Raw genomic sequence first — 24,794 nt, 5'->3', positions numbered from 1 at the left:
CAGTGATTTGAGGGAATGGACCAATTTGCTGTTGTTTTGAATGCGTTTCTCATGAATTTTCATTCAAGAAAAACACTTCCAAAGGCCGACACCAGCATCTGTCTATAAGATTTACCAGGCTGTATTCTATTATGAATTTCATAAGGGGAAGTTAATTAAAAACGGGTTACCTGCATCTTTATTCAGTGACTCTGATAGCTAATAAAAAGCTTCCATATTATAGCGAATTCCCCAAATGTTTCCCCATTAACGTAACTGAGAACAAGGGAGCCCGTGGCAGGCTGGTTGGCCCGCGGGCTTTACAGACCCACCTCCTGGAGGTAGACCCGGTGGGCGCTGTCTTTGCTGCTTCTGTCTGAGACCCGCTGTTCCATCCCGGCAGAGCTGGTCTGGTCTGGTCTGGGGCTCGGGCACCTGGTATCTCCCTGCTCTCCACTCCTCCTGGTTGCCTCGCCCTCTCGCACTCCCAGGAGGCGGCGGGACTGCGGGGCTGCGGCTTGCTTTCACGTCCCTCTGTGTCCTCTGTTCATGGGCTCGACTGTCAGGTGGGAGACGTCATGGCCAGAGCACACAGAGCTGGTCAGGTTGAAGGTTCATCCTCTGTGCCCTCCCTGCTCTGGGAGTTCTGCAGAGCATCGTGGCCTCCCCTACACCTCAGTCCTGTACATGGGGAGCGGGTGGCCTGGAGGGGCCCACAGAGCCCCCCCGTGTCCAGCCTCGTGCAGCGCCGCCTCTCAGGTTGGACGTCCCCTCCTGCTGGTGCAGACGACAGCGGGGGTAGTTGTGGGGCCTGCTGTCCTGGCTACTCGGCAGACATGTGAAAGGCTGCGAGGGCACCCTGGCGCAGGGGTGAGATCTGGCTGGCGTGCTCTGGCCCCGAGTCTGGATGGGACGCCCGCCCCTCCCGGCACTGCCGGCCATAGGCCTCCGTCGCACAGCAGGTCGCACGCACGTCTCTGCTTCCTTGGATCGTCCCCGTGTTGCTCGGAGGGCTTGAGGCTGATGGTTTCCTGGGTTGCTCTCTGGCTCCTTTTGCCTCTTTCCTTCCCACCACCCTTTGTTGCTGCCCGTGGTCCGTGCTCCCCGAATGCTGAGTCCACTGGCCCCTGGCTCCCTCCCGGTTCTTTCCCCTGGTTGGGGGCTGCCTGAGGGAAGAGTCCCAGGCCGGAGCCCGTTAGTGGGGAAGCAGCCCCCACGCCGCAGCATGGCGCAGTGGACGGGACTCCCTTGGCTCCCGTCGCCTTGTGTGCTCTTCACCGCTCAGCCTCTGGTGTAGACGAGGACGCCGAGCCCCAGGGCCTCAGTGACGTGGCCGGGGCTGTAGTGCTAGTAAGGCAGAGTGAGGACACCGTCCTGGTCCTGTGGGCAGTGGGTCCTCACGCGGAGACGGGGACGGACCTGCATCGTGGACTCCCGCTTGGAATTAAAATGTGCGGGCGCGTCCTCCTTCAGCCTCTTTGGACCTTTCTCTGGGTGGCAGGGGTGGTGACGTGTCGGCCGGTGGCAGATACTCATGGGATGTCGGAGGCAGCCCGTGGGGCCCACTCAAGCCCCGAACGCTCTTACTGGGTTGCTGCCGGCACACGCAGGTGCTTGCTGGGCAGTGGGGCTCCTCGCGGTAGTGCAGGGCAGGCGGGGCCAGGCCGGGCTCCGCCGACACTAGCATTTCAGGTGCTTCCTCTGGGGAGTGCCCTGGATCCCCAGGGACTCGGTGAACGGGAGAAGCACGCGGCCTGGGTGCCAAGATGCAGCTGTCACCGCCGAGAACTTGGGCGCTGTCGATGCACCTGAATTGCTCCCCGTGTCAGAGGCTGGAAATCAATGTTTACTAATTGCTATGGATCATGTTGCTAAAGAGCTAAGGGCCGCTCTCTTCCTAACCGCGCGGCCGCTGTTCGGTTGGGAAGCGTCAGGCGAGCCCTCAGCTGGGACTGGGGCCGCCCCATTCAGGTGGGAGCCGCCACCACGTCTGCAGCCGGGCTCCTGTTCCCAGGGTGGCAGCGGCCCAGAGTCTGGGGTAAAGGCACTGCTGTAGCTTTAACTGCTGCTCTGACACGTGCTTGCGGGGACGTTTGTCGTCTTGTAATGATGCGCCTTCCTCCTGCCTCCGCAGATCCACATCGACATCCCTCGCATGAGTCCTGAAGCGCTGATTCTTCAACCCAAAGTGACGGAGGTAAGAGCCGGCATCTGGGCGTTTCCCTCTGTTGGGGTGGTGGGTCCCCCCGGAACTAGGGAGGCGGTTGGTGCATGGGGTGCGTACCTGCTGCGGGTTTGGGGGTGGCCTGTGGGAACATAGTCATGGACAGGAATCGCTGGTGGTTCTTCAAATGTTTTGTGCGTAATACTGATGCGTGTAACGGACACGGGCGTGTGCAGGTAGAGAGCGCGCTCGTGTTCACCCCCACCGAGGGCCAAGAACCCTGCTCACGTTGGACCCCTCGTGTGGGAGCTTTTGGAGCTGCTCCCGGTTCTCACCTCGCTCTCGAAAGGCCTGTAGGATGTGACCAGCCTCCTGACTCTGTGATTGCGCACGACCTCAGCATGCGTCGTGTGCTGTTGTGGCCAGTCCATGTCTAAGAAGCAGCGGGGGCGCCTCCTTCCTCCGGTAGCCTTGTCCCTCGGCAGCTTGTGTTTCCCTCCGCGTTGTTTTCTCAGGCTCAGCCGATCTTGTGGCCAGTTGTAGAATTGTCCGTCATTTAAATATCGCACCCTTTCTGCGGCCCTTCTACTGCCGGACGTTTGGGTGGTGTCCCTCATTCTGGGATCAGGGCCTTCCAGCACGTTCTCGCGGGTGCCCACAGGCAGGAGTTTCTCTGGGGCGTTGCCGAAGACGGGGACTGGTCGTGTGCTTGGGTGTGGGCCTGTGGAGCCCGCAGGCTGGTGTCAGCGTGCTCCCCGGTGGGCTGTGCTCCTCACGAGCTCGCCCATCGAGTGTGAGGTCTGTGCTCCTCAGCCCCACGGGGACTGCCCGCCTCGTGTCCCTGAGGTGCGTGTTCTTGTTGTGGCCTCCGTCTCTGTGTCTCTCGTGCCTCATGGCATAAGCACCTGTTCCCATATTTATGAGCTTTTCTGCTCCCTCCTCTGTGACGTGCTTGATTCTTTTGCCCATTTTTCTTTTGGGTTGTTGATCTGATTTTTTTATAAAAGATTTTATTCATTTCTTTGAGAGAGATCACAAGCAGGCAGAGAGGCAGGCAGAGAGAGAGAGGGAAGCAGGCTCCCCGCTGAGCAGAGAGCCCGATGCGGGACTCGATCCCAGGACCCTGAGATCATGACCTGAGCCGAAGGCAGAAGCTTTAACCCACTGAGCCACCCAGGCGCCGCTCTTGATCTAACTTTTTATTGACTGCTGATCGTTGTACGTTAGGGATTCTAAATCTTTGTCAGTTTGCGTGTCACATTGTCCTCTTCCGTGCTGGGGCCGCTTCTTACTTCCTTCTTGGTGGCTGTTGGTGACCGGAAGTGCCTCGTTCCCATGGGTTCAGACTTCTTCGTGTCTTCTTTATGATTAGCACTCCCGTGCTTTTCTTTTTTCTTTTCTTTCTTTCTTTTTTAAAAAGATTTTATTTATTTGACAGAGAGAGACACAGGGAGAGAGGGAGCACGAGCGGGCAGAGTAGAGGAGGGAGCAGCAGGCTTCCTGCCCAGGAGGGAGCCTGATGCGGGGCTCGATCCCGGGACCTTGGGATCATGATCTGAGCTGAAGGCAGATGCTTAACGACTGAGCCCTCCAGGTGTCCCTCATGTGCTTTTCTTAAGAAATCTCCACGGGGGCACCTGGGTGGCTCAGTAGATTAAGCCTCTGCCTTCAGCTCAGGTCATGATCCGAGGGTCCCAGGATCGAGCCCCACATCGGGCTCTGTACTCAGCAGGGAACCTGCTTCCGCCCCCCCCCCACCGCCTGCCTCTCTGCCTACTTGTGATCTCTGTCAAATAAATAGATAAAATCTTAAAAAAAAAAAAAAGAAATCTCCACGTACTTGATGCAGCGCCTCTCGCACGCGCTCACCTGAAAGTTTTAACATTTACTCTCCACACCTGCACGTTCCACGCGTCTGTCATTCCCAGCCGTGCACCGCGTGAGGCAGGAGTCCAGTGACCTTGCCTATAACGTGACCTGTCAGGCCTGGCCTCGTGCATGGCCTCCACCTCGTCTGCCCGTGTTTGCAGCCTCCCGTCTGGTGCTCGTCCTTCTCACACTCGCACGCATGTTTCCATGGGCTCTGTTTTGTCCAGGATTCAAGGCGTTTTCCCTCAACACCACAGCCTCCAGTGAGCTGCGCGGCATGAGGCGTGTCCCTGTGTGCAGGTGGAGCCCCAGCTCCCCCTGTCCCGCTCGGTCTCCGGCCCCCGTGCGCTCACCTGAGCCTCGTGGTCACGCGGCCCCAGCTTCCGTGTGCCCCGTTGGTGTTTACTGTGGCTGGTCATGTGGCAGGTGCTGCACGGAGTCTGAGCACCGGAGCGGGGATGGACCTCTCCGTGAAATACGGTCTGTGCGCTCACGAACCTGTGGCTGCTCCCCATTCCGGGCTGTTCCAGTGTAGGCGTAGGACGTGCTCCGTGAAAGGTTTTGGGTGTGTTTTAATAGAGTCATTCTTAATTACCGTGGTTTTTGTTGCTGTTATAGACAGTATCTCTTTAAAATTTTTTTTAACGTTTGAAATATTTGCTTTGCCTCTTAATTGCTCCCGTAAATGTACTTTTAAACTTTGCTATCTGTTGTTGTCTGTTTGTTAAGTTTGTTGGACACAAATCCTGGATTATGAAAGCAAAAGTACTTCTAGATTATAGGACACAAAGGGAGAAAATTAGTCTTCCACGGAAGCAGTCATTTTGAGACAATTCTTTTTGATTGTCTGTTTTAGCGGTTGTACCTACTGTATCTGGAAGACGAGAGGTAACATACAGTCGCCTCTCTCACTCATGTTTTTAATGGCACATAGAGTCGGCCACGACCTTTGGTTCATTTCATTTTTCTAGTTTTCCCGACACTCGACACCTTCCTTGTGGAGCACAGCTCACAGGCTCTGGGTTCCGGAGCTGGGGTATAGTCCCCGTGGCTGGTGTTGACGGGTCTGCTTGTCTGTGACGTCCTGGGACCCTGGTCCTGTTGCTTTGAGGTGCCTCTCCCCCAGCAGCTGGTTTCTCTCTGCTACAAATGCTTTCTCGCTTTGTGCTCACGCGCGTCCCCTGGAGCTGCAGACCCTGCCCAGGCGTGCGGGGAGTGATGCGATAAGCAAGGGGCTTCAGGAGAGCTGTGGTCTTGGGATGGGCAGAAGGCAAACCCGGTTCTGGTGTCTGGCATTGCAGAGGCTCGGCCCAGGGATTTCTGCTACAGACAGCCCGTGGCCGACCGCACAGAAGGGTGTTTTGTCTCAGGCCCGAGCTCGCTGACCGTGAGGCAGCTGCTCCTCTGGCCTTGGCTTCCCCCTTGCGGCCCCAGCCGGCCGCTCTGTCTAGCTTGTCTGCATCACATTTGTCTCGGAGCAGCAGGAAGGAGAAGACACACAGAGAAGGACATGCCCTTCCCTTTCCAGCTCGTTTGTAGAAGTCGCTCGCAGTTCTTCTCTTATTCCGCAGCCAGAACGGAGTCACGGGGCTGAACTTGGCTGTACAGACCTGGAAAATGTCACTCAGACTGTAGTTGGTCCACTTGCCTCCCTGGAGGCCGGGGCTTCTGACTGCTTAGGACGAGGGGTTGTGGCATGTCTTCCCGTCCGTCCACACGCTCTCTTATGCATGCAGCGGACGGGCCCAGTTCTGCTCTGGTACCCTTCCCCCTCCGCCCGCCCTCTTCCTCCTGTGGCTTCACTTAGGTCTAGTGGACGGACAATAAAAAGTGTATAGTTAGATTAGTTTTGATTCCTGCCTGTAGGAATATGGCCACCACCCGAATCATGATCTAGAACGTTCCCATCACCCTGAGAAGTTCCCTTTGCTGTCAGCCTCTGTCCCCGCTGGTGCCCTTATGGCGTACTCAGCTGCTTTCTGTCTCTGGGGTTCGGCTGTTTCAGAATTTCCTGCAGGTGGCCTCCCACGGAGCGCAGCCTTCTACGAGCACCTCCTCTTGGTGCTCAGACGCTCGTCCCCGATGTCCCGTGGTCCCGCCAAGCAGGACTCCGTGGTCTGCACGTGTTCCTCAGTGGGCTTATGGGTTCGCCAGTCCCCGGTGGCCACTCGGGCTCTTCCCACGCGTGGGCCATCGCAGGTTTGCTGTCGGCCTCCTGGCGGAGCGCCAGTGAGGGGATGCGTCCCCCCGTGCTGCGTGCCTCGCGGGACGGTGGCTGTGTGGGCCGTGTGGGGGGGTCCGCTGCGTGAGAAACTGACGCTCATCTCCACGAGGGCCGTCCCAGTCTGCGCCCCCGCCGGCAGGGTAGGCGCGTCCTTGCTCCGTGACCTTGTCGCACCGGTGTCGCCAGCCGTTTCAGGGTTTGCTGGCGCTGAGCGGGCGTGTGGTGTACCCCCGGGGCTCGTTTGCAGATCCCTGATGGCTGAGGACCGTGAGCGTCCTCCCATGTGCTGATTTGCTGTGTGTAGGTCTTCTTCCATGACGCGTCTGTTCCATTTTTGCTCACCGTTTTATTGCTTTTCAGACCTCTCGCTTGCTTGTTCCCTGGGCGAGCTCAGCCTGGAGGTCCTGATTTCATGGAGGCTCAGCTCGTTTGGGGGCTCAGGACGTGCCTCACGGCTGCTCGGAAGGTCTTGAAGTGAGCAGCATGGATGGCAGGGCGGGTGGCCTTGGCCCGGCCGCTCCCGGCCGAATTTCAGGAGCAGCAGGAGCACGGCTGAGGCCAGCAGCCTTGGTCAGGAGGTCACTGCCCCTCCCCCAGGTCCAGCAGGTCCCAGGAGGACAGCAGACCATCTGCCCCCGGTGCCTCAGGCGCATGTGACACGGAGCCGCTGCTCATGGCTACCTGTCGGAGGAACGCTGCCGGGATTCCTCTTTCTCTCACCCGTGACCTCGGAGTGTCGGGTTCCCTCTGGGCCTCAGATCTTTCTGGAAGGTTATCTTGTCAGAGATGCAGTCTCTGATGATGCTCTCACGGCGCCTCCTGTGCCATTGTGTCTGACTTCTTGTTCCTGTTGTGACTCGCTCTGCCTGTCTGTCCCTTCTGGAGGACGGGGCTGGGCCCTGGCTGTGTCTCGGGTGCCCGGAGCACCTCTTGGAACCCCATGGGATTTAGGAGATTTTGTTGAAATTGATAATTACTGTTTTTATCCAATGTTGTTGTTTAAAAGTAAAATTCTTAACTTTGGGCCCTCTAATTTTTTGACTTTTTTTTTAACCTTCTGTCCAGTGTTGAACAAAGTAGATCTGCTACATTGAAACACACGAATTCTGAGCAGCGGCCCCACGGCTACGGTGGTGGGTACGGCGAGTGTATTAGAAGGACCGTATTCAAGTACGGCCGTTGGACCTTTTCTGCTGGGAAGTTCATCATCGACCGAGTGCCTTTGCCTCTGTGCTCGTTACGTTATCTGCCCTCCGGTTGTCTGCTTCTTAGAGCAGTGGCACAAATTAGGGAAATAAGATGCTTTTCCAGTTAGCCATGCAGAATGGCTAATTGTCTCATTACATTTCAGCAGACACAGAGGATAATGAAACATGCAGGCTTTTTAAGCCACATTATTTATGTGCAGTTTTTAGAATGAGGGTGATGAGTTTTCCGTGGCCCTGAAGGATGGACATTTTCTAGGAGGCACATAGCAGTGGGGCACAGGGGGCGTTCAGAGCGGGCTCCTGCCCGTGGCTACGCACTTCCTGTGCTCTCGTATGGACACGTGTGGGCCCTGCCGCCCTGCCCACATCTGGGCCGGTAGTAGCCAGAGGAAGACTGCTTTGGAGGCTCTGGAGTTGCCTTTGGCCACCCACGATCTGGGACCACATCCAAGTGGGTTCCTGGCATTTGCACATGGAGGACTCCTCAGCAGTCCGCTCTGCCTGGCCAACCCCCTAGACCTCGGCCCCAGCCGGCCAGGTCAGCCCCACCTGTTCTGCCACGGCTGGCCCGGCAGCGCCCCTGTGTTTCCCACTGCAGCCCAGAGTCTCGGTCCCATTGGACCTTGCTTGGAGGGGCAGCAGCCTGCTCGCTGGTGTCCCCCGTTCCGGCTGCCTGGCACGGGTCTGTTGGGTCGACTCAGCGAACCTGCGAGCTCTCTGCCAGGATTCTGACCAGGACTGGGCACCCGGCTCTGTCTTGTCAGACTGAGGACGTGGCCTGGGGTCCCCTTCCTCCCGTAGTCCCTGTGGTGGTGCCTGGCACGTGGCACGGCGGCTGAGTGATGCCACGCGGACTCCTGCAGGCCTCCCGTGTGGGTGTTCTGTGGGTCCTTCTACAGGAGAGGTGGTGCTGGACAGTCCTGCGGGCGTTAGGCACGCCCTGTGCCCTCCCTGCCCGTGGCTCCTTCCTCCCTGTCTCTTCACTTGGGCCCGTAATTGAGCTGTTCCTCCCCAGGGGTGGGGATGCACTTGTGAGCACCCAGAAGTGCTTGTTTGTTAGAGAATTAGTTCACTAAACTCTCCTGGTGTGTGTTCTGGGAATCTGATCGCTAGACCTTTCCTTTTCTGGCTCTGTTTTTACGGTAGAACGTATCAGAGCCGAAGGTCTGTGACATTTATGTGTAGATTCAAAGAGACAAGTAAGCATTCACTTACAGGTGCTGTTCGCGGAAGGAAGAGCTAGAGCTGGTGTCCGTGAGACCCCCGTGTCCCTCCCCACGCGCCCCGCTGTGTTCCTCCCCACGCGCCTCCCTCTCTCCCGGCAAGCGACCATTTGCAAGTGGCCATTCTCTTGTATTTTGGTTAACTAGTCTCTTGATTTTCTGTCTGGTTTTGTCATGTGTTTATATGCTTGCATATGTTTTTGCCTTTTTTAGTTTTCATTTTCTGATGGGATTATTCTAAATATATTTGTGGAGGCTCTTTCAGTCATAGCCCTTGGTTTGTTGCCTGGAGCTGGCGTTCGTGTCCCAGTGCCGCGTCGCTCTCCGCGGCTTGGTCTGTGCGCGGCTCCCTCCAGTCTCACGTTGCCCGAGCGTTCGGGCCGTTCGCACCGGCTGCGTTTTCTCAGGGTGTCGCTGGGCACGTTCCTGTGAGTCGGGTGTGCACGTACAGAGCCCCTTTGGGGCGTGTGTGGGGAGGGGCGCCGGGGGCTGGCTCAGGTGCGCACAGGTCACGCTGACTGGGGCGCTGGGGAGAGTGGCCGGCGCTGTCCCTCGCCTGGACTTGGGATTGTCAGCCTGAGGCGCCTGTCCTGCCTCAGGGCATGAAGTGGTGTCCCGTTGGCCTTTTAACTTTGACTTCCTGAAATGCACGCGAAGTCGGGTATTTTTTCATAGGTTTCTTGGCCATTTGTGTTTCTTCTCTTGAGAAATGCTTTTGTTCCATATTTCTCTTGTGTTTGCTAGTTTGTTCTGTTGATTTAAAGGAGTTCTCAGTCTGTTCGGAAGCTGATTCTGTTTTAGATGGGGATGGATACGTGCCTCTCCGTTCCGGTCGCGGCTTGTTCCTCACTCTGTTGGTGAGGAGACATTCATGATTCACTGTGGCTACTTCCGCGATCATTGCTGGTATGATCACACCTTTTTACAGCTGTTTCTGCTTTCTCAAGATTTGTTTATTTGAACGAGGGGAAGAGAGAGAGAGAGTGCACACGCACGTTGGGCAGGAGCAGAGGGAGAGGGAGAGAAACTCAAACTCGGTGATACAAGGCTCGATCTCACAACCCCAAGGTCACGACCTGAGCCTAAACCGAGAGTTGGACACTTAACCAGCTGTGCCACCCAGGCGCCCCGGCTTTTTGCACCTGAAGACATTCTTTTTGACCTCATGATTTCAAAGAAGTCTGAGTCTTTCTTCCAGAGTTTGAAGTTCTGCCTTTTAGATTTAGGGCCACAGTCTGTTTGGAATGGGCTTCGTGTGCGTGGAGTTGGTGTGGCGGTCTGGTTTCTGAGCACCTTCCCCGCGTGGATAAGCTGTTGTAGCCCCTCTCCTCCTTGGGTCAGCTCGGCCTTAAATCAGGATTCCACACGTAGTGCGCTCCGTCTGGGCTGTCCTCCATTCTGCCGGTCTGTCCATTTGTCCCCGTGCTGGCTTCTGTGGTCTTGCTGTCCTGCAGGCTGGGCTGCCCGTGCGTTGTTCTTGTTTCTGGGCTGTTCATGGAAATGTACAAGCAGCTCGTTAGTTTCATGACAATCCCAGAAATCACATAGAACCTGCCCATCAGTTGGAGAGAATTCTCGTTTTGTTTTTGCATTTCTTTAGTTCTCTGGATCCTTTAACAGTGTTTTCTTGTGATACTCCGTAGAGGCGGCTGACTTTGTCCGCGAGTCTTCTCTCTGGCCCATGTTACCAACCTCTTTCATCCGTTCTCAGGTGCTGTGTGTGGATGTGGTTGAAGATTTAGAGAAGGGGATCCTGTTACTCGTGAATAATGGCGGGTTTTTTTTTTTTTTTTTTTTTTTTTTTCTGTTTTGATACATGCTTTGTTTTGTTTTGCTGACTAAGACTCCTGCCATAGCACTGAATACCGTCATTCCCGGCATCATTCCTGACCGGAACGGGAGGCCTGTTCCCACAGTGCCGACCTGGGATGGTCACTCTAAGCCTTATGGACGCTTTGTCATGTGAGGGGCGGTGCCTTGCTCATGGTGTGGAGCTTTATCCGGCCCTTTCCCTCATCATCTGGTAGGAGAATTCATTTTTGCCTTCTTATTCTCTCTTTTTTTTTTTTTCTAAATATTTTATTTATTTATTTGACAGAGAGAGAGAGAGATCACAAGTAGGCAGAGAGGCAGGCAGAGAGAGAGGAGGAAGCAGGCTCCCTGCTGAGCAGAGAGCCCGATGCGGGGCTCGATCCCAGGACCCTGAGATCATGACCTGAGCCGAAGGCAGAGGCTTTAACCCACTGAGCCACCCAGGCGCCCAACCTCCTTATTCTCTTAACGTGGTGGATTTACTTGTAGTCTTCCTGGATCGAGGCAGTGTGTGTTCCAGGGCCTGGCAGGAGCAGGACAGTGGCCGTCTCACCTGCCGCACCGCCAGAAGGGAAGTCTGGTCACTCCTGAATTTGAAAACTGCTTCTTTCTGACCGGTCCCTGATTCTTCAGGACGCTCTGGTGTATAGCCGTGTCTGCTGCGTTGAGTATTTGGTCTAGGAACAGTGACGCGGTGACGTTTTGTTTGAGAGTGCTTTGAGTGTGGTGAGCCATCTGTGCCTTTGCTCACGTCATCAAACACCTGTCGTGGCCACAGAATGTGGGGCGTAAATTGTCACGTTTGAAGGAGGTGAGTGTCAAAGTAATTCACACATCACATGGCCTCATTGCCTGCTTTAAGAGAGCTCTGTGTTATTAATTAGCGTTGGGACACATCGTCAGTGGCCGTCTCAGTATGCCTAGCTTAATCTTATGTGGTAGGTGGCTGCCTTGTAACCCACATTGTGTCACGGGCTCTCACTTGGTGTCATTCATCAGGGGTAGAATTCACGTGGGGCCGGTGTTCCTTGGATCACGTTGCACATGCTTGCGCCGTGATGACTTCTTTCTGGGCCACGTTGCTCCCGGGTTTCCAGGGATGTGAGCCCCGCAGTCCTCCCAGCAGGACAGTGATGATGTCGCTCCTCGCACAGAGATGGTCTCCATGGTCTTTGTGTGCTGTGAAGTCATGTGGCTCATACATACGGTAGAAGGTTTTCCGATTTCTGAAGTGAGGTTTTTGTAAGTCCTCATGAACACAGAGACGTTTTTGGGCTCAGTGTATTTCGTTTTTTAGACTGTAGAGTGGCTCGGCTCCCGGAGCACCCCACAGGGCTGGCCGGGCCGGGTCCTGCCTTGGTGGGTCCGTGGAGAGCACAGCACGTTTGCAGAATGAAGACAGGGCCCTCCTGAGCCCCTCCCGGGAGCCTTCCGTGCAAGAATGTCCTTTGAGTTGTTCAGGAGAACAACTGGATGCCTGGTGCTTGGATGCCTGAAGTCCGGCAAGCGAGTGAACTGGGAATGACTGTCGGGTTCGCGTGTTCTCAGCCCTGGTGGTAACGGCAGCGAGTCTTTTTTTGCTGTTGCCCAGTGTCAGTCCGTTTGTAGAAAAGATACTTCGGGAAGAGTTGGAAGTTTGAACTACTTTTGTTTTTTTAAATATTTTATTTATTTATTTGACAGACAGAGATCACAAGTAGGCAGAGAGACAGGCAGAGAGAGGCAGAAAACAGGCTCCCTGCTCAGCAGGCAGCCCGATGCGGGGCTCGATCCCAGGACCCTGAAACCATGACCTGAGCTGAAGGCAGAGGCCTAACCCACTGAGCCACCCAGGCGCCCCTTGAACTACTTTTAATGAATTCCGACTCTTTAGCAAAGACAAGCACATCAGGGATGTTAACAGAACTTTAATAGCAAGTAAGATCCAATGTGTATTGTTGTTGGAGCCGTTTCTGGTCGTCCTGTGTTTCCATTGAGCGCCCCCGTCCTTGCGGGGCACCCTGCTTATTGTCCTTTGGCAGATGATGCCGCCGCGCAGACTGACAGCACCGTATTTAATCCTGAGCTGGTGCGCTGTGACGGAGCTCCCTCCCGTCTCCACTCTGGCTCCCGCAGTTGCCCTCGCGAGCAGCCGCCGTGTTTCCACCTGTCCCGCCGCAGCGGCCCGAGATACCCGAGTCTCCGGCAGATGGCGTGGTGGGGGCTGTGACCCCCTGAGGAAGTGTGAGCGCACACGCAGGCCTCGGCGTGGTCTGTGTCCTCAGCACTGGGCTTGAATTTGGAGGATAACACTGAATTGCTGATGTGGCCCCGAGTCCCAGTTCTGGGAGCCTCTGTTTCCCGACCTGGTCCTCCAGCAGCCTTGTGTGAAGAATGTCCTGACTCCCTGGCTGGGCTGTCCCGCCTCCCCCGTGGCCCTGCCTTGCGCCCTGCTGGCAGGCAGCGCAGGCCTGGGGATCCTGGTGGTGCCTGTGGTGCCGGCCACGGCGTAGACGCTGGAGGTGGCTTCCAGCCCCAAGCTCAGCTGCCTTGGCCACGGGGCAACAGTGCTGTCCCGACGCCTCCCCGTGCTGGCCCCGCGGCAGGGGCTGGACAGGTGCTAGCCCAGGGTCCCACGCCCCTCAGGCCGCTGCTGGCTCGCTCCGCCTGATTCCTGGCTTGGCTCCTCTGGCTTTTGGGCCTTGACTTCGGTGACCTGCCGGCTCCTGCGTTGCCTTGGCGGGACTTCTCGCTAGCTCCGGCCTCAGTGAAAGGCCTGGCTGTGGCCAGAGCGCCCTGTTTTCCTGGCGCCTTCCTTAGTAGGGCGCGGGAGCATGGGCAAGAGCTTCTCGTCCTCAGGGTTGTGCCGTCAGTGTGGGCTGACCTCGGCGGCTGTCCTTCAGGAGAGTCCTCTAACTTTGTTTGTAGTCGAGACCGCATCGGAGTGAGGGCCCTGGGGATGCAGCAGCCAGCAGGAGCGAATGCCGGTGCCCAGTTTGCCCCCAGGCCCATCGCTGGGTGTGAACTCAAGGGAACTGGTGCTTGTACCCCTTAAAGGGTCCTGTTGTTGACTTTGAAAACGCCTGCTCAGAAACGGTGATAGGAAAGCCCTTCTGGTGCTGTCTCTTGCCAGCCTGAGCGCAGGAGCTCGGAGGGGGCTTGGTGCATGCTCTGAACGGGAGCGGCGGTGTCGGGCGCAGGTGAGAAGCCCCCCAGCGCGCATCCCCCCGGGTTGGGAACAGCGGTCCCTTGCCTTACGACTTGCTCTCAGTGGTGTCTCGTCTCTTGGGAGCTCATGATGACAGGCAAATGGAAAAATATTTTCGGGGTAACCCTCAGAGGTCCCATCCTGATGTGCTCACGGTCACGCTTGCTGTCCTGGTCCGTGTGGCAGGGGTGGGATCTAAGGTGGGGTGTGCTATCACTTGGGTCTTCACAGACCTTGTCGGGGATGGGGCTGAGGATCCCTGAGACGGGAGCCGGCAGAGGGAGGCCGTGGGCACCCTGGGACCCTGGGACAATCTTGGGTGGTTCGGGGAGGGAGTTCTGAGCGATGCAGAGTGACCTGGACTCCGACCTGTATTTGGTGTTGTGATCTCAAACACAAGCAAAGCAAAGTTGGATGACGTGATTTAAGACAAAAGATCCAGGATAAAGTCGCAGTCAGTGAAGAGAAAAAAACAAAGAGAAAGCAGCCCTCAGCCAGCAAGGGCATGCATCGTTTCTGATGTGGGCCTCGTCCTGCCCATCAGCTCTGCAGCCTGGCCTGCAGTCGCTCCCGGAGCAGCCCCAAGTGGATGGGTCAGTCAGGCTGCTGCTAGATTTAGGTCTGGGACAGGTGTCCCGCAGAAGCCCCGTCTCCTGGGGCCACGGGGCCCCTGTCCTGCTACAGCCCCTGCGGCCAGCCCCCCTGGAAGGGGCCAGGAGCTGCCAGGGGGCCTGGTTGCGGCCGGAGCTGGGGCACGAGGGACCCATGGGGCCCTCAGGAGGGGCTCCTGGGATTCTGGCTGCCTGCGTGTCCTGCCGGCCCCCTCCGCCGAGGCCCCTTTGTCCGGCTCCCCTCCGCGGGACACCCTCCTCGGCTGGCCACTCAGGACTTTGTTCCCTCCACGGTCTGGATTTAGGAGCTCCCAGGGTCACCAGGCGTTCTCCCTGTGTGGAAATCTTTTCAACATTATTGTAATTAATGGAAAGTTCTTTCCTCTGGGGAGTCAGTGGGCTGCACTCTCTGTCCCCTCGCGCAGGAGCGGCTTTTGCCCGCCCCCGTGGAGACAGCGCCGCTGCGGCACACTCTGTGGGTGGCGTCTGGCCGAGCCGCGGGCCGACTCGGGGGCGAAGGACTGGGGGTGCCTGCGGGGCCGGGGTGCTGACCTGCGGCCCACAGGTGCTCTGGTCGGAGGTGGGGCCACCCATGGCTTCCTGGTGTGTCCCCGGTGTGTCAGGACAGTCTGACAGGGTGCAGAGAGGCTGAAGGACATTTAGGCCGGTTACTTACTTTCTCTTGCCCCTTCTGCCAAAGAAACATCAATCCTGGTTTTTTTCTTGTTTTCGAAATTAATGGCTGCTGTTAGAGGGAAATAATACACAAGGAGACGAGTGGCTGTGGGCGCAGCGCTGTGGGACAGCAGGAGCCGAGGGCACACTCGGCGCGTGTGTCGGGGCCCATCGCACGTGAGCCTCACTGTGGCCCGCGCAGGTGACTCCGTCTGCGTGGACGCTGGCGAGCAGCCAGCACGGCGGACGTCGCTGGGCGCCGCTGTCAAGCGTCCGGACGGGCCCGGAGGCAGCCTGCGGGCGGCACGGTCGCCGAGGAGGAAGCGCGGCTGCTTCTCCTGAGGGTGAGGGGCTGGTGCCGACAGGGCGGCCGTGGGCGCGTTGCCTTGTGCCCACCTTGTGCCCGCTCCCTGTGCCCAGACCTGGACTTGCAGCAGGAGCGTCTTCTGACGACGAACGTGAGCTCCCCGCGCTCGGGACCGAGTCTTCCTGAGTCCCGCGCGGTCCCCCGGCCTCCCGGCCGCGTCCGCCTCTGCTCTCTGCTCCTCCCGCCTCAGCACCCGCCTTCACAGCTCGCCCGTCGCCTCCTCGTGGGGGCTCCCTGTGCCACAGGCTGCCCCCACCGCTCCCTGGAGTGGAGCAGAGTCTCCATGGCCCCCGGCCTGCTTCATCTCTTCTGCAAGGGGGCCCTGACGTCCCGCGGCTTGTCCTCCGAGGAGCTAGGCCTGGAGCACCACTGAAGGAGAAACAGAAGGGTGACGCGGGTCCGGACCCAGGTGTGGTCTGGATCTCGGTGCAGCAGGATGGTCCGGGGCCCACTGGTGGCGCGGACCTCGGAGAGCAGAGGCGAGTGGGGCTCAGAGAGGAGGGTGCAGGTTGCAGATCATTCATGCCGTGCTTCAGCCGTAGAGAGTTCCAGGGTTTTCCTTGGCACCGGCTCCATGCCAGGACCGAGGGCACAGGGTGGACGGGATGCAGGACGACCCTTCCTCAGGGGCTCATGGGCAAGTGGCTGAGCTCCAGGCTCGGAAGGGGCTGCTGTCCAGCTGGGATGGTCCAGGAGGTTATCTCTCAGGAGGCGGTGTTGGAGCTGCGACCTGATGCTAGAGATCTGGGGTGCTGGGGGTGGGGGAGTGGGGCGCTGCAGATGGAAGGAGCCAGCGTAGACACCTTGGGGTGGGGACAGAAGTGGCTGGTTTGGTGCGGGAGGACCCAGTGGAGGCGAAGAGGTGGGGAAAGGAGTGGCAGGTCCGGCCCCTTGGAGTCATGGCCTGGAGTTTACCCTCTGTGTCTCGGGCGGCCACCAGCGACGCACAGTGTGACCTGCTGTGTGTTTCTTGCTCCTCTGCCGCTCTGGGGAGAGACGCGATAGCCAAGTGCTCTGAACGTCCGGCCTTAGTTCAAGGGTGGGAGCACTCCACGGCTGATGTGCTCACCCCCCAGGTCGGGAGTTTGCGAAGCAGGAAAGGAGATTTCTGGGCCCTGAGTTCCGACTTTTTCTCTGGCATGCGCATACACATGGAAACACACACGGACCGCACACCAGCCTGCACACACACGCACCACACATCTGTGTGTACACATACCTCACGTCTGCGTGTACACATACCTCACGTCTGCGCACACACAGACACGCATGCACAACACACCTGCCCGCACACCTAGCATGCACCTGTGTACACGCGCGTGTGCGCACCGGGCCCCTGCGGGGTCTCACGCAGGCGAAGCAGTTGGACGCAGCTTGCTCCCCAGAGCTCATCCCCGTTGCCGTTTCTTTCCTACTGCGCATCTGTCACCTTTTCGCGTTCCATCCTTTTTGATTTCCACGTGACAACAACTCTTGGGGACTCCGCAGACTAGTGCTCGCATTCTGTAATCCTTACGAGACCCCCGTTTAGTCGGATACCAGCACGGACGCCCAGCTCCACTGTTCTGGGTAAATTGCTGGAGTTTCCTCATCTGTGTGAATCACTGTTTCTGCGTAATGGCATCGCCGCAAACCTAACACAAAACAACACACACTTACCGTGTTCCTTGTCTTGCAGTTTCTGTGGGTCAGGAGTCTGGGTGTGTCTCAGCTCACAATCTCCCCAGGTGGCAGTCAGGTGTGGTCTGGGCTGCAGACTCATTCGAGGCTTGACTGGGGAAGGATCCACGTGCCGACCCACGTGGTTGCTGGCAGGACTCGGTGGCTGGTAGGCTGTGGAGATGGGGCCTGGGTTCCCCGCTGCCTCTCAGAGACCCTTAGGTCCTCGGCACACGGCCCTTTCCATGTGCAGCTCACGGTGTGGTAGCCTGTGTCCTGGAAGTCAGCAGGGAGAGCATCTCCTGGCAGGACAGGCGTCGTCTTATGTGACATAGTCGTGCACATCCTGTCCCCTGTGCAAAGCAGGTTGTAGGGCATGGTCACACTTGGGGAAGGGACCACCAGAGTGTGTGCACCAGAAGGTGGGAGGCGGGGCCCGGAGCCATCTCAGGGCTTGTCTGTGGCATCATCTGACGATGGGGTAGTAATTGTACCGGCCTCAACATCGAGAGGAGGACGAGCTGATTGGAGGTGGTGAGGCCCATCTCATCAACATTCGCAGCTGTTGTGTGAGCACGTGAGCGATGTCGTTATTGGGGTTAGGTTGCTGACTGAAGCCACGTATTTCACCGTGGAGTCCAGGGCTGTCCCCAGTGACTCCTTCCTGCCCTCAGGGCACCCCTCCATCTCTCCTTTGCCCTCAGGGCCTTCCAGAGCGCAGTGTGTACCACTGTGGAGCCCTTCCATCCACATGTTTGTGGGGCTGACGCTTCTGCTTCGTTCCCAGCCCTCCTCAGGCCTGGTTGTCGTGTGGTGACCACAGATGTCCTTGCTGCCCGCGTCGGGTTCCCGGACCTGCAGGGCGCTGCCGTTGGTGCCCTCTTGTAGCATGGAGGGGTCTGTTGTGGTGCCCTGCTCCCCGTCCAGCCTGCGAGCTGCTTTCAGAGCAGACTGACCCCGTCTCTGGGTGCCCTGCTGCCCTGTCTTGAGGGGAGCCCTGTGTAGGGGACATGGGCCATGTGAGCAGTCCCATCCCTGGGTGGTCCTGGGGCCATCTGATCATCGCCCTGTGCCAGGGAAGCAGGCTGTGCTGGGACTGGAAGGAGCCAGACTCTCCAAGAGAGGCTCGGGCCACAGCAGGTGGATCCCGGTCTTCTGGCCGATTGTCTTCCCCGTGGGTCTCAGGGGGCTGCCCGGGGAGCGGACGGTGGGAACGCATCTCCACTGTCGGGCTCGTCTGCTCTTGGACACGTGGTGACTGAGCGTGCATGCGAGTGAGCCCTCCACCTTGCTGGTTGTCTTTGCTAGAACTTTCTCGTGTGGGCTGGAAGTCTGCCAGGAGCTGCACACGTGCTCCAGGCTGTCCTTGGTGAGATGCTCCGCTGACTTCCGCGGCCCTGCACTGCTCTGTGTGCTGAGCTGTCACGAGTGTCCTGCCGGGTGCTGCTCCTGCTCGGCCTCCGGCAGCCTTGTCCTGCCTGCTCTCTGCCGCCGGTGCGGCCTCGGCGCTGACTGTGCCCTCGCTTCCCTGGCCGGCCTCCACCCTGTGCATGGCGAGGAAAGGCCATGTGCAGTTAGGACACTGTCTCGGGCCTTGCTCGTGTCCAGGTGCCCGGGCAAGGCCGTGACTGCTGCGTGACTGCCCAGGGGCTGGGGTGGGGGTGACTGGGGTCTGCGAGAGGGGTCCTGTCCCCCATGGACCCCGCGTCCCTGTCTGACCACTGGGCCCCTGCCCTGGCGGGTCATCAGGGCGAGGGCACTTGACGTGGTGGCGCAGTGCCAGCCCCGTGGCGTCTGCACAAGAGAAGTGGCCGATGGGCCCTATGTTGAGTGGTTTTGGTTTTTTGCTCGTTTGAATATTCTTGCTGGTTCTCGCTAGAAAGCGGTTGGAAAAGGAGACACGTGTATGGACGTATGTGGTGAACGCCTGACTCATTCAGCAGGGGCGTAGCAGCTGCCCGCTGGGACAGGCTCTGTGCTGAGGCGCCCCGGCCTACGTGGTGGTTCCTGGTACCTGTTGGGAGCAGCAGCGGGTGGGGTACTCGGGCGGGCACCGGGCTGGGGGCCTGGATTCTAGGTGGTGCCCCCCGTTGACCGCGGACCCTGTGTTAAGAGACTTCCCCATCCAGACCCTGGGCCCTTGCTGCAGAGCTGGGTGGGTGCTGATTTGGGGCTGCACACCACACGCTCGGTGAGATTTCGGAGGGAGGGCAGTGTGGGGAGGGGCTGACCTCCTCGGAGACCCGTGCAGTTAGCCCTGCGGGCTGGACTTGTCTGGAAGTGAGGCCATTCACGCTCTGTGTGGGCATCTGCTGCTTGAGCCTGCCCCGTGTGCCTTCTTAGCCTGAGGCCCAGCTCAGCGGCGAGGGTCTTGTAAGGAGAGAGCAGCCTGAGGCACTGCTGTGTCCGCGGCCCGGGTGCCGGAGCGGCCGGCGGGGACGGCGCTGCAGTAGGTCACCTGGTTGGTGACGACTGCGCGACGGACACTTCTCTTCACCAACCAGAAACCAGCCGAGCGCATGGGTTCAGAGAGCAGACAGTGCTGATGGGGGGGGGGGGCTGTGGGTGAAGGGGGTCAACAGAAAGGAAGTCAGGGCATGCAGTGTGTGGCGTGCCAGCGTGTCTCAGAGTTGCTAAGAGATCTTAAAAGTCCTCATCGCGAGAAAAGACATTTGTAGCCGTATGGTGACAGGTGTTAATTAGACTTCCGTGTATCACAGAGGACCATTTTTGTAGCAGCTACAATACCGCGCTCCTATTCAAATATTATACGCCTGCGACTGATGGAATGTCAGTATCGGCGCTGCCTCATGGAAAGCAACGAGTTTACCGTACAAGCGATATTCAGAGCGTCTTTCCCTGTGTCACCCCCGCCCCCACCGTGCCCTGACCCCAGCCCCCTCCCCCCACCGCGCTGCCTGCCTTCTCTCCGTCCACCCATCCGTCCGTGCGTGCACCTGCCCACGCGCCTGCCGGGCCCTCTGCTCTCCCGTCCCTCCACGTGCAGGGAGTACGCACCCGCAGGCCAGTGCTGCTCGACTGCCTGACCACGTCCCGGGCAGCCGTGTGCAGTCTCTGCCCGCAGGGCCCGGGGCAGCCCAGTGTGGCTTCTCTGGGGGCCAGCTCGTGGGGCAGGGCTGAGCCCGGGGCTCAGGGAGACACTGCAGCTGCTTCTAAGTCAGTAAGAAGTTCAGAAATGGGGATTTAATGAAAAAATTAAGTAGCAATTAATACTTGCTTACGGTTTTACTCTGAATAGTAGAGACAGTGAAAAATGTTGGTTGTGGGTATGTATTTTGAGGGGAAGAATGCATACGTGTTAAAGTTTCTGATGTGTTTACTGTTGCTTCACCACCTGTTCAATTTTCTTGCAGATTTTTGAAAGGATATTGTTTATATGGGCGATACGTCACCCTGCCAGTGGATATGTTCAGGGGATTAATGACCTTGTCACTCCTTTCTTTGTAGTCTTCATGTGCGAACACATAGGTAAGACCATATCATGATGTTTTTTTCTCGCAGACTTTGAACGTGAACTTTGGTGGCCTTGCCGCGTTACTATGCACCCATGTTGAGAGGTGCCATTAAGTTAAATGTTGTAATGATAACTAAAAATAGAGAGTAATAGTTTTCTCATTGATGCCAGCTTTAAAAAAAAGTCTGTAAATTCATGTGTTGGACTGCCAAAGAGGACATGAAGACGCGGTTTCTCTTCTTACTGTCTTCTTTGTGGTAACACGAGCGGTGTGGTTGTGCTGTGATGACCGGCAGAGCGCTGGCTTCCTCGGGGTGGGTTTGGATGGATCAGGTCAAGGTGATGGAGTGTTAGTTGAAAGTTCTGCTGACAAGCTAAACCTGAGCCCTCTCCGACTGCCTTCTGCCACTCGTTGTCTCCTTCCCACCTCTGATACATGAGCAGCGGCTCATCTTATGGGAATGTTAATTGCAAGCAACATATTTGGTTTAACGGAGACTTCGGTTGGGCCACGCGGTCTCTCTGAGGGCTGTGTATTTTTTCCCATTTCGTTACAGCGGTCAACTGTAATATCACCGTACCTGTTATGAACACATGTTAAATTTTAGAAAAATTCTGAAAATATAAGGGCGGAATCTACTTTTTAATTTATCTGTGGATATAAAGTAAATAACCAAAGGAGGGATTTGCTGTTTGCGTGTAGCATTTTTATTAAAACCCGATTTTAATTTGTCTTATGTAAACCTTCCTGACTTGATATTTGTTTGTTTTTATGAGATTGTGTCTCTAGCTACTTCCCCGTCCCATCCTGGGTGCTGTCGTGGGGAGGAGGTTTGGCTGGGACAGATGGTCCTCTGAGGACGAGAACACACCCGTTCAGTGCATTTGGTTGCACACTGTTCGCGCGGCTGGTTTCGGAGGAGGGTCTTTCATTGCTAACCAACTGATGAGGACTGCCGTGGCTCCCTCCCTAATCAGCTCTTCCGTGCGGGGCAGGGGGAGGGGCGGGCGCTCTAGCCGTTCTGGGGCTTCCTCCCGCGCTTGACAGAGAAGGAAAATGTTCTTAATGACCCGAGAACAGTAGGACCTGTCAGTAGACCTCAGGGTTCTTAATTGAAAGAAGAAGTTCAGCCGAGATGTGATTAGAGACTTGATATTCCATGTTAAATAGACCATTTAATTAATGTGGTAAGTAAGTCTGTCCTAACTGCTCTACCACCAGCTCGTGGCGGAGGGCCGGAGCCGTCCTTGCTGCACTGGCCGGAGTCGTCAGCGGGCTGGGGTGAAGGGGCTGGGCCGCGGGGGTCATTGTCCAGAAGAGAGGAACACCGGAGGGGATGGGATCTGTGCTCTTTCCCTGCCTCCCTATGGCCCCCCACACACGTGTGCACACGCACACGTACCGGGACACGTCTGCTCACGTTCACACATGCACCAGGACACACGTGTGCATTGAGTGCGTGTGCCGGGGGTTTGGGGACATTTGTACAAAATACACCGTTCATTTCGGGCAGTTGATGAAGTGGACGTACCTTGCTTTTTGGCCTTCAGAGACTGCTGGTGGGCGTGTGTTCTTTTAGCTCTTGCCATCCGGGCTTGGGCGTGTTCACGTGTTGGTGCCAGTCCACCCCCCCTTAACCTTGGGAAGCCTCAGGTCTGTGGAAGTGGTCTGGAGCCCCGCCCGCCTGCCCCCGGGCACAAGTGTGGTCATCCACGCTGACCTTTGGGGGCGTGCGCTGGGGTGCCGGTCTTGGGCGGAGTGCCGGGGTGTGGAGACCACGTCGGTTCAGGTCACCCCGTGTGGAGCGGGCACCTCCTGGCTCCCGGGAGGCAAGCGAAGCAAGTGTGGGTCCTGCCCCCTCGAGCTCGTGGTTACAGCAGAAAGACAGACTTGAAACCGGTCATGAAGAACGTGAACAGAAACGGACATTCGTGTTACCTGGAGGCGTGTGGGGTGCGGGAAAGCGAGCCCAGGCGAGGGTTCGGAGGAGCCTTTCTGGACGCCGTGTCGCCCCGCTGCCGCTGTGGTTACCAGCCAGGGCGTCGCTGCAAGGAGCGGCGGGAGTGCAGTGGCGGGGCTGCAGGAAGTGACGCTGGGCGCAGTGATGAGGGAGGACGTCCCCATGGGGTGAGTCCCTGTGGGCACTCGGCCGTGTCTGCTGGGCGCGGGGAAGCCCGGGTGCGTGTCCGGCCGTGTGGGCCGTGGCTGTGGAGACGGGAGGCGCTGCACGGAGGCTCAGAGGTCCGGGCACGCGTGTCGGCAGCCGCCGGGCCGAGGGGGCTCTGGTTTGCTGGGTTTGTAAGTGGGTCAGACGCTTGGCTCCCCGAAGGTCTGGAGAAGGCAGTTTCTTCGTCCCCCACCCGGTCGTTACGGTTACTGCCCGACAAATAGTTCCCTCGAGATAGAGCTGACCCACCGTAAAACCCAGCCGCCGCGAGGGAGACGGTCCGTGGCAGTCGGTGCTCTCACACGGCAGCCGTTGCCCAAATTTCAGGGTCTTCTCACCATCCTGAAAAGCACTCCTGTCCCACAGTGGCCCTCGGCCCTTTCCCGGCCTCCCGCCCTGCGCAAGCACAGCTCGGCTCTGTCTCCTGGGCTGCCTCTTGGACATCTCTTGGAAATGGCATCAAACGGCGGGGGGTCTTCTGAGACCGGCCGCTCTCGTTGGCGCGTTCGAGGTCTGTATGGGCAGCAGGTGCCGGCACCGCAGTCCTTGTGGCCGGGCGGCCTCTCGCTGCATGGCGACGGCGCACTGTGCCCCCTCAGAGCCCTGGGCGGACGTTTGAGTCTCTCTGCCCCGGTTACCACGAGCGCTGCTGCTGTGAGCCCCTGCATGCTGGTGCAGACGCCCGTGCCTTTGTCCCTCTGGGCATCTGTGTACCCGGCGGTCAGATGGCAGCCACGGCTCCACTGATGTTCCCGCCAGCGGCTCGGGAGGGTCCCCTTGGGCCCCCGGCCTTGCCAGCACTTGCTATGGCTTTGTATTTCTCAGAGGTGGTGGGAGTCACAGGTGTCGCTTCTGACCTGTGAGTCCTGTGACTCACTTGCGCCTCGCCGCCGTGCCCCGTGTTGTCTCCCTCCCCCCCCCCCCCCCCCCGGTCGCCCCGTCAGTTTCTGCTCCGCGAAGCAGCTGCAGTGTCTCGCGTGTGCGTGTGCTCGGTGCGGACCGGAAGTCGGCAGGCCCCGTGTCGAGCCAGGTCCCTGCAGGGTTTCGGTGTGTGTTGTGTGGTGAGAACGCACGCCTTTCAGCCTGTGAGTGCTCGGTGTAGTAGAGCTGGGAGCTGGAGGCAGCGTGGCGGAGAGCCAGAGCCTTGACCTTGACAGCTACGCTGTTGACAAGGGGAACCTGGGTTTATGTCTCTTGGCAGCCATGCAGGGAGAGCTGGGGAAGGAGCTCCCCCTCTCTCCATCCCTGCACTCACTTTTCCCATCAGAGCGGGGCTGCTCAGCTTGGCGGGGGAGTCTTGCATCTGCCTGGGCCCATTTCCGTGCCTCCGGGTGGAGTCATGGTGTTCCCTGTTCTGGTGCCTTCCCGTCGCGGGCCCTCCTCCGTGCCTCCTGCTGCTTGTGCCAGGCCTCGAGCGAGCCCGGCCTCTTCCCCGGGCTGCTGGCTGGGAAGCAGACTTGGCTCCGGTTTCTTCCTTCCCAGGCTCTGGTTGGCATGTGGGTCCCAGTGGCTCATCTAGCCTTGAGCCCGAGCTGTGTTTTTCCACCTGTCCTCTGTGTCAGGCCCCTGTCGGTGGCTCATTCCTGTCCTGTACGTGTCCTGGCAGGCAGGCGCAGAATGGAGCCACGCCTGCGTTGGCCCTCCTGTACCTGCTACTGGGTAAAGTTCCTCTGTCTTTTCTCTGTGCGTTGTAATTACTTGAGGGCATGTCATGTATAAAATTCTGTGTTGTGCTTTTTTCCCGCTTGACCTTGTAACAAGCTTTCCCCTATATCATTAAGAACTCCTTGTGATCATTTCTACCTCCTGCTCATAACAGTCCATTGAGATAATATAGCATAATTCACGAACCCCTTCTACTGTTGTTGGATTTTTTTTAAAGGTTTTTTCCCTCCAGGCATGGTGTAATTTTAAAGTAAAGACTGTATTTTTCAAGCGGCAACTGTCATATTCCTTTTAACAGTGTTAAATTTGATTTAGAATTAAGAACCATTCCCTTATGTTGCATTGCACAATTTGAGCAGAGAGTTATATTTTAGTTTTAAATATTTTCGGCAGAGTGAAAAACAAAGCAGGATCCCCCAGCCCCCATCCTCCGTGCTATTAAATTTAGAAACAGTTCTGGTGGGGCACTTTGGAGGGACACCTCAGGCTGAGGGCGTGTGGGTTGGGC

The 24,794-nt window shown here is 57.8% G+C and overlaps 1 protein-coding gene across 2 annotated transcripts in view; it reads left to right on the top strand.

The window, feature by feature from the left end:
• The window catches only part of TBC1D22A (TBC1 domain family member 22A), a 298,612-nt gene that overhangs the window by 94,314 nt on the left and 179,504 nt on the right, over nt 1–24,794 (top strand). The window contains exons 7-8 of one of the 2 annotated variants that reach the window (XM_046013567.1): nt 2,114–2,176; nt 20,353–20,467. In XM_046013567.1, the coding sequence (XP_045869523.1) occupies nt 2,114–2,176; nt 20,353–20,467 (178 nt within the window). The remainder of the gene's footprint in view (nt 1–2,113; nt 2,177–20,352; nt 20,468–24,794) is intronic. The other variant, XM_046013568.1, reaches the window with a different exon arrangement.

This window comes from Meles meles, chromosome 7 (genome assembly GCF_922984935.1).
Source record: "Meles meles chromosome 7, mMelMel3.1 paternal haplotype, whole genome shotgun sequence".
Taxonomy (NCBI): domain Eukaryota; kingdom Metazoa; phylum Chordata; class Mammalia; order Carnivora; family Mustelidae; genus Meles; species Meles meles.
Note: the sequence above shows the minus strand (reverse complement) of the source record. Positions and strands in the feature narration are given on the sequence as shown.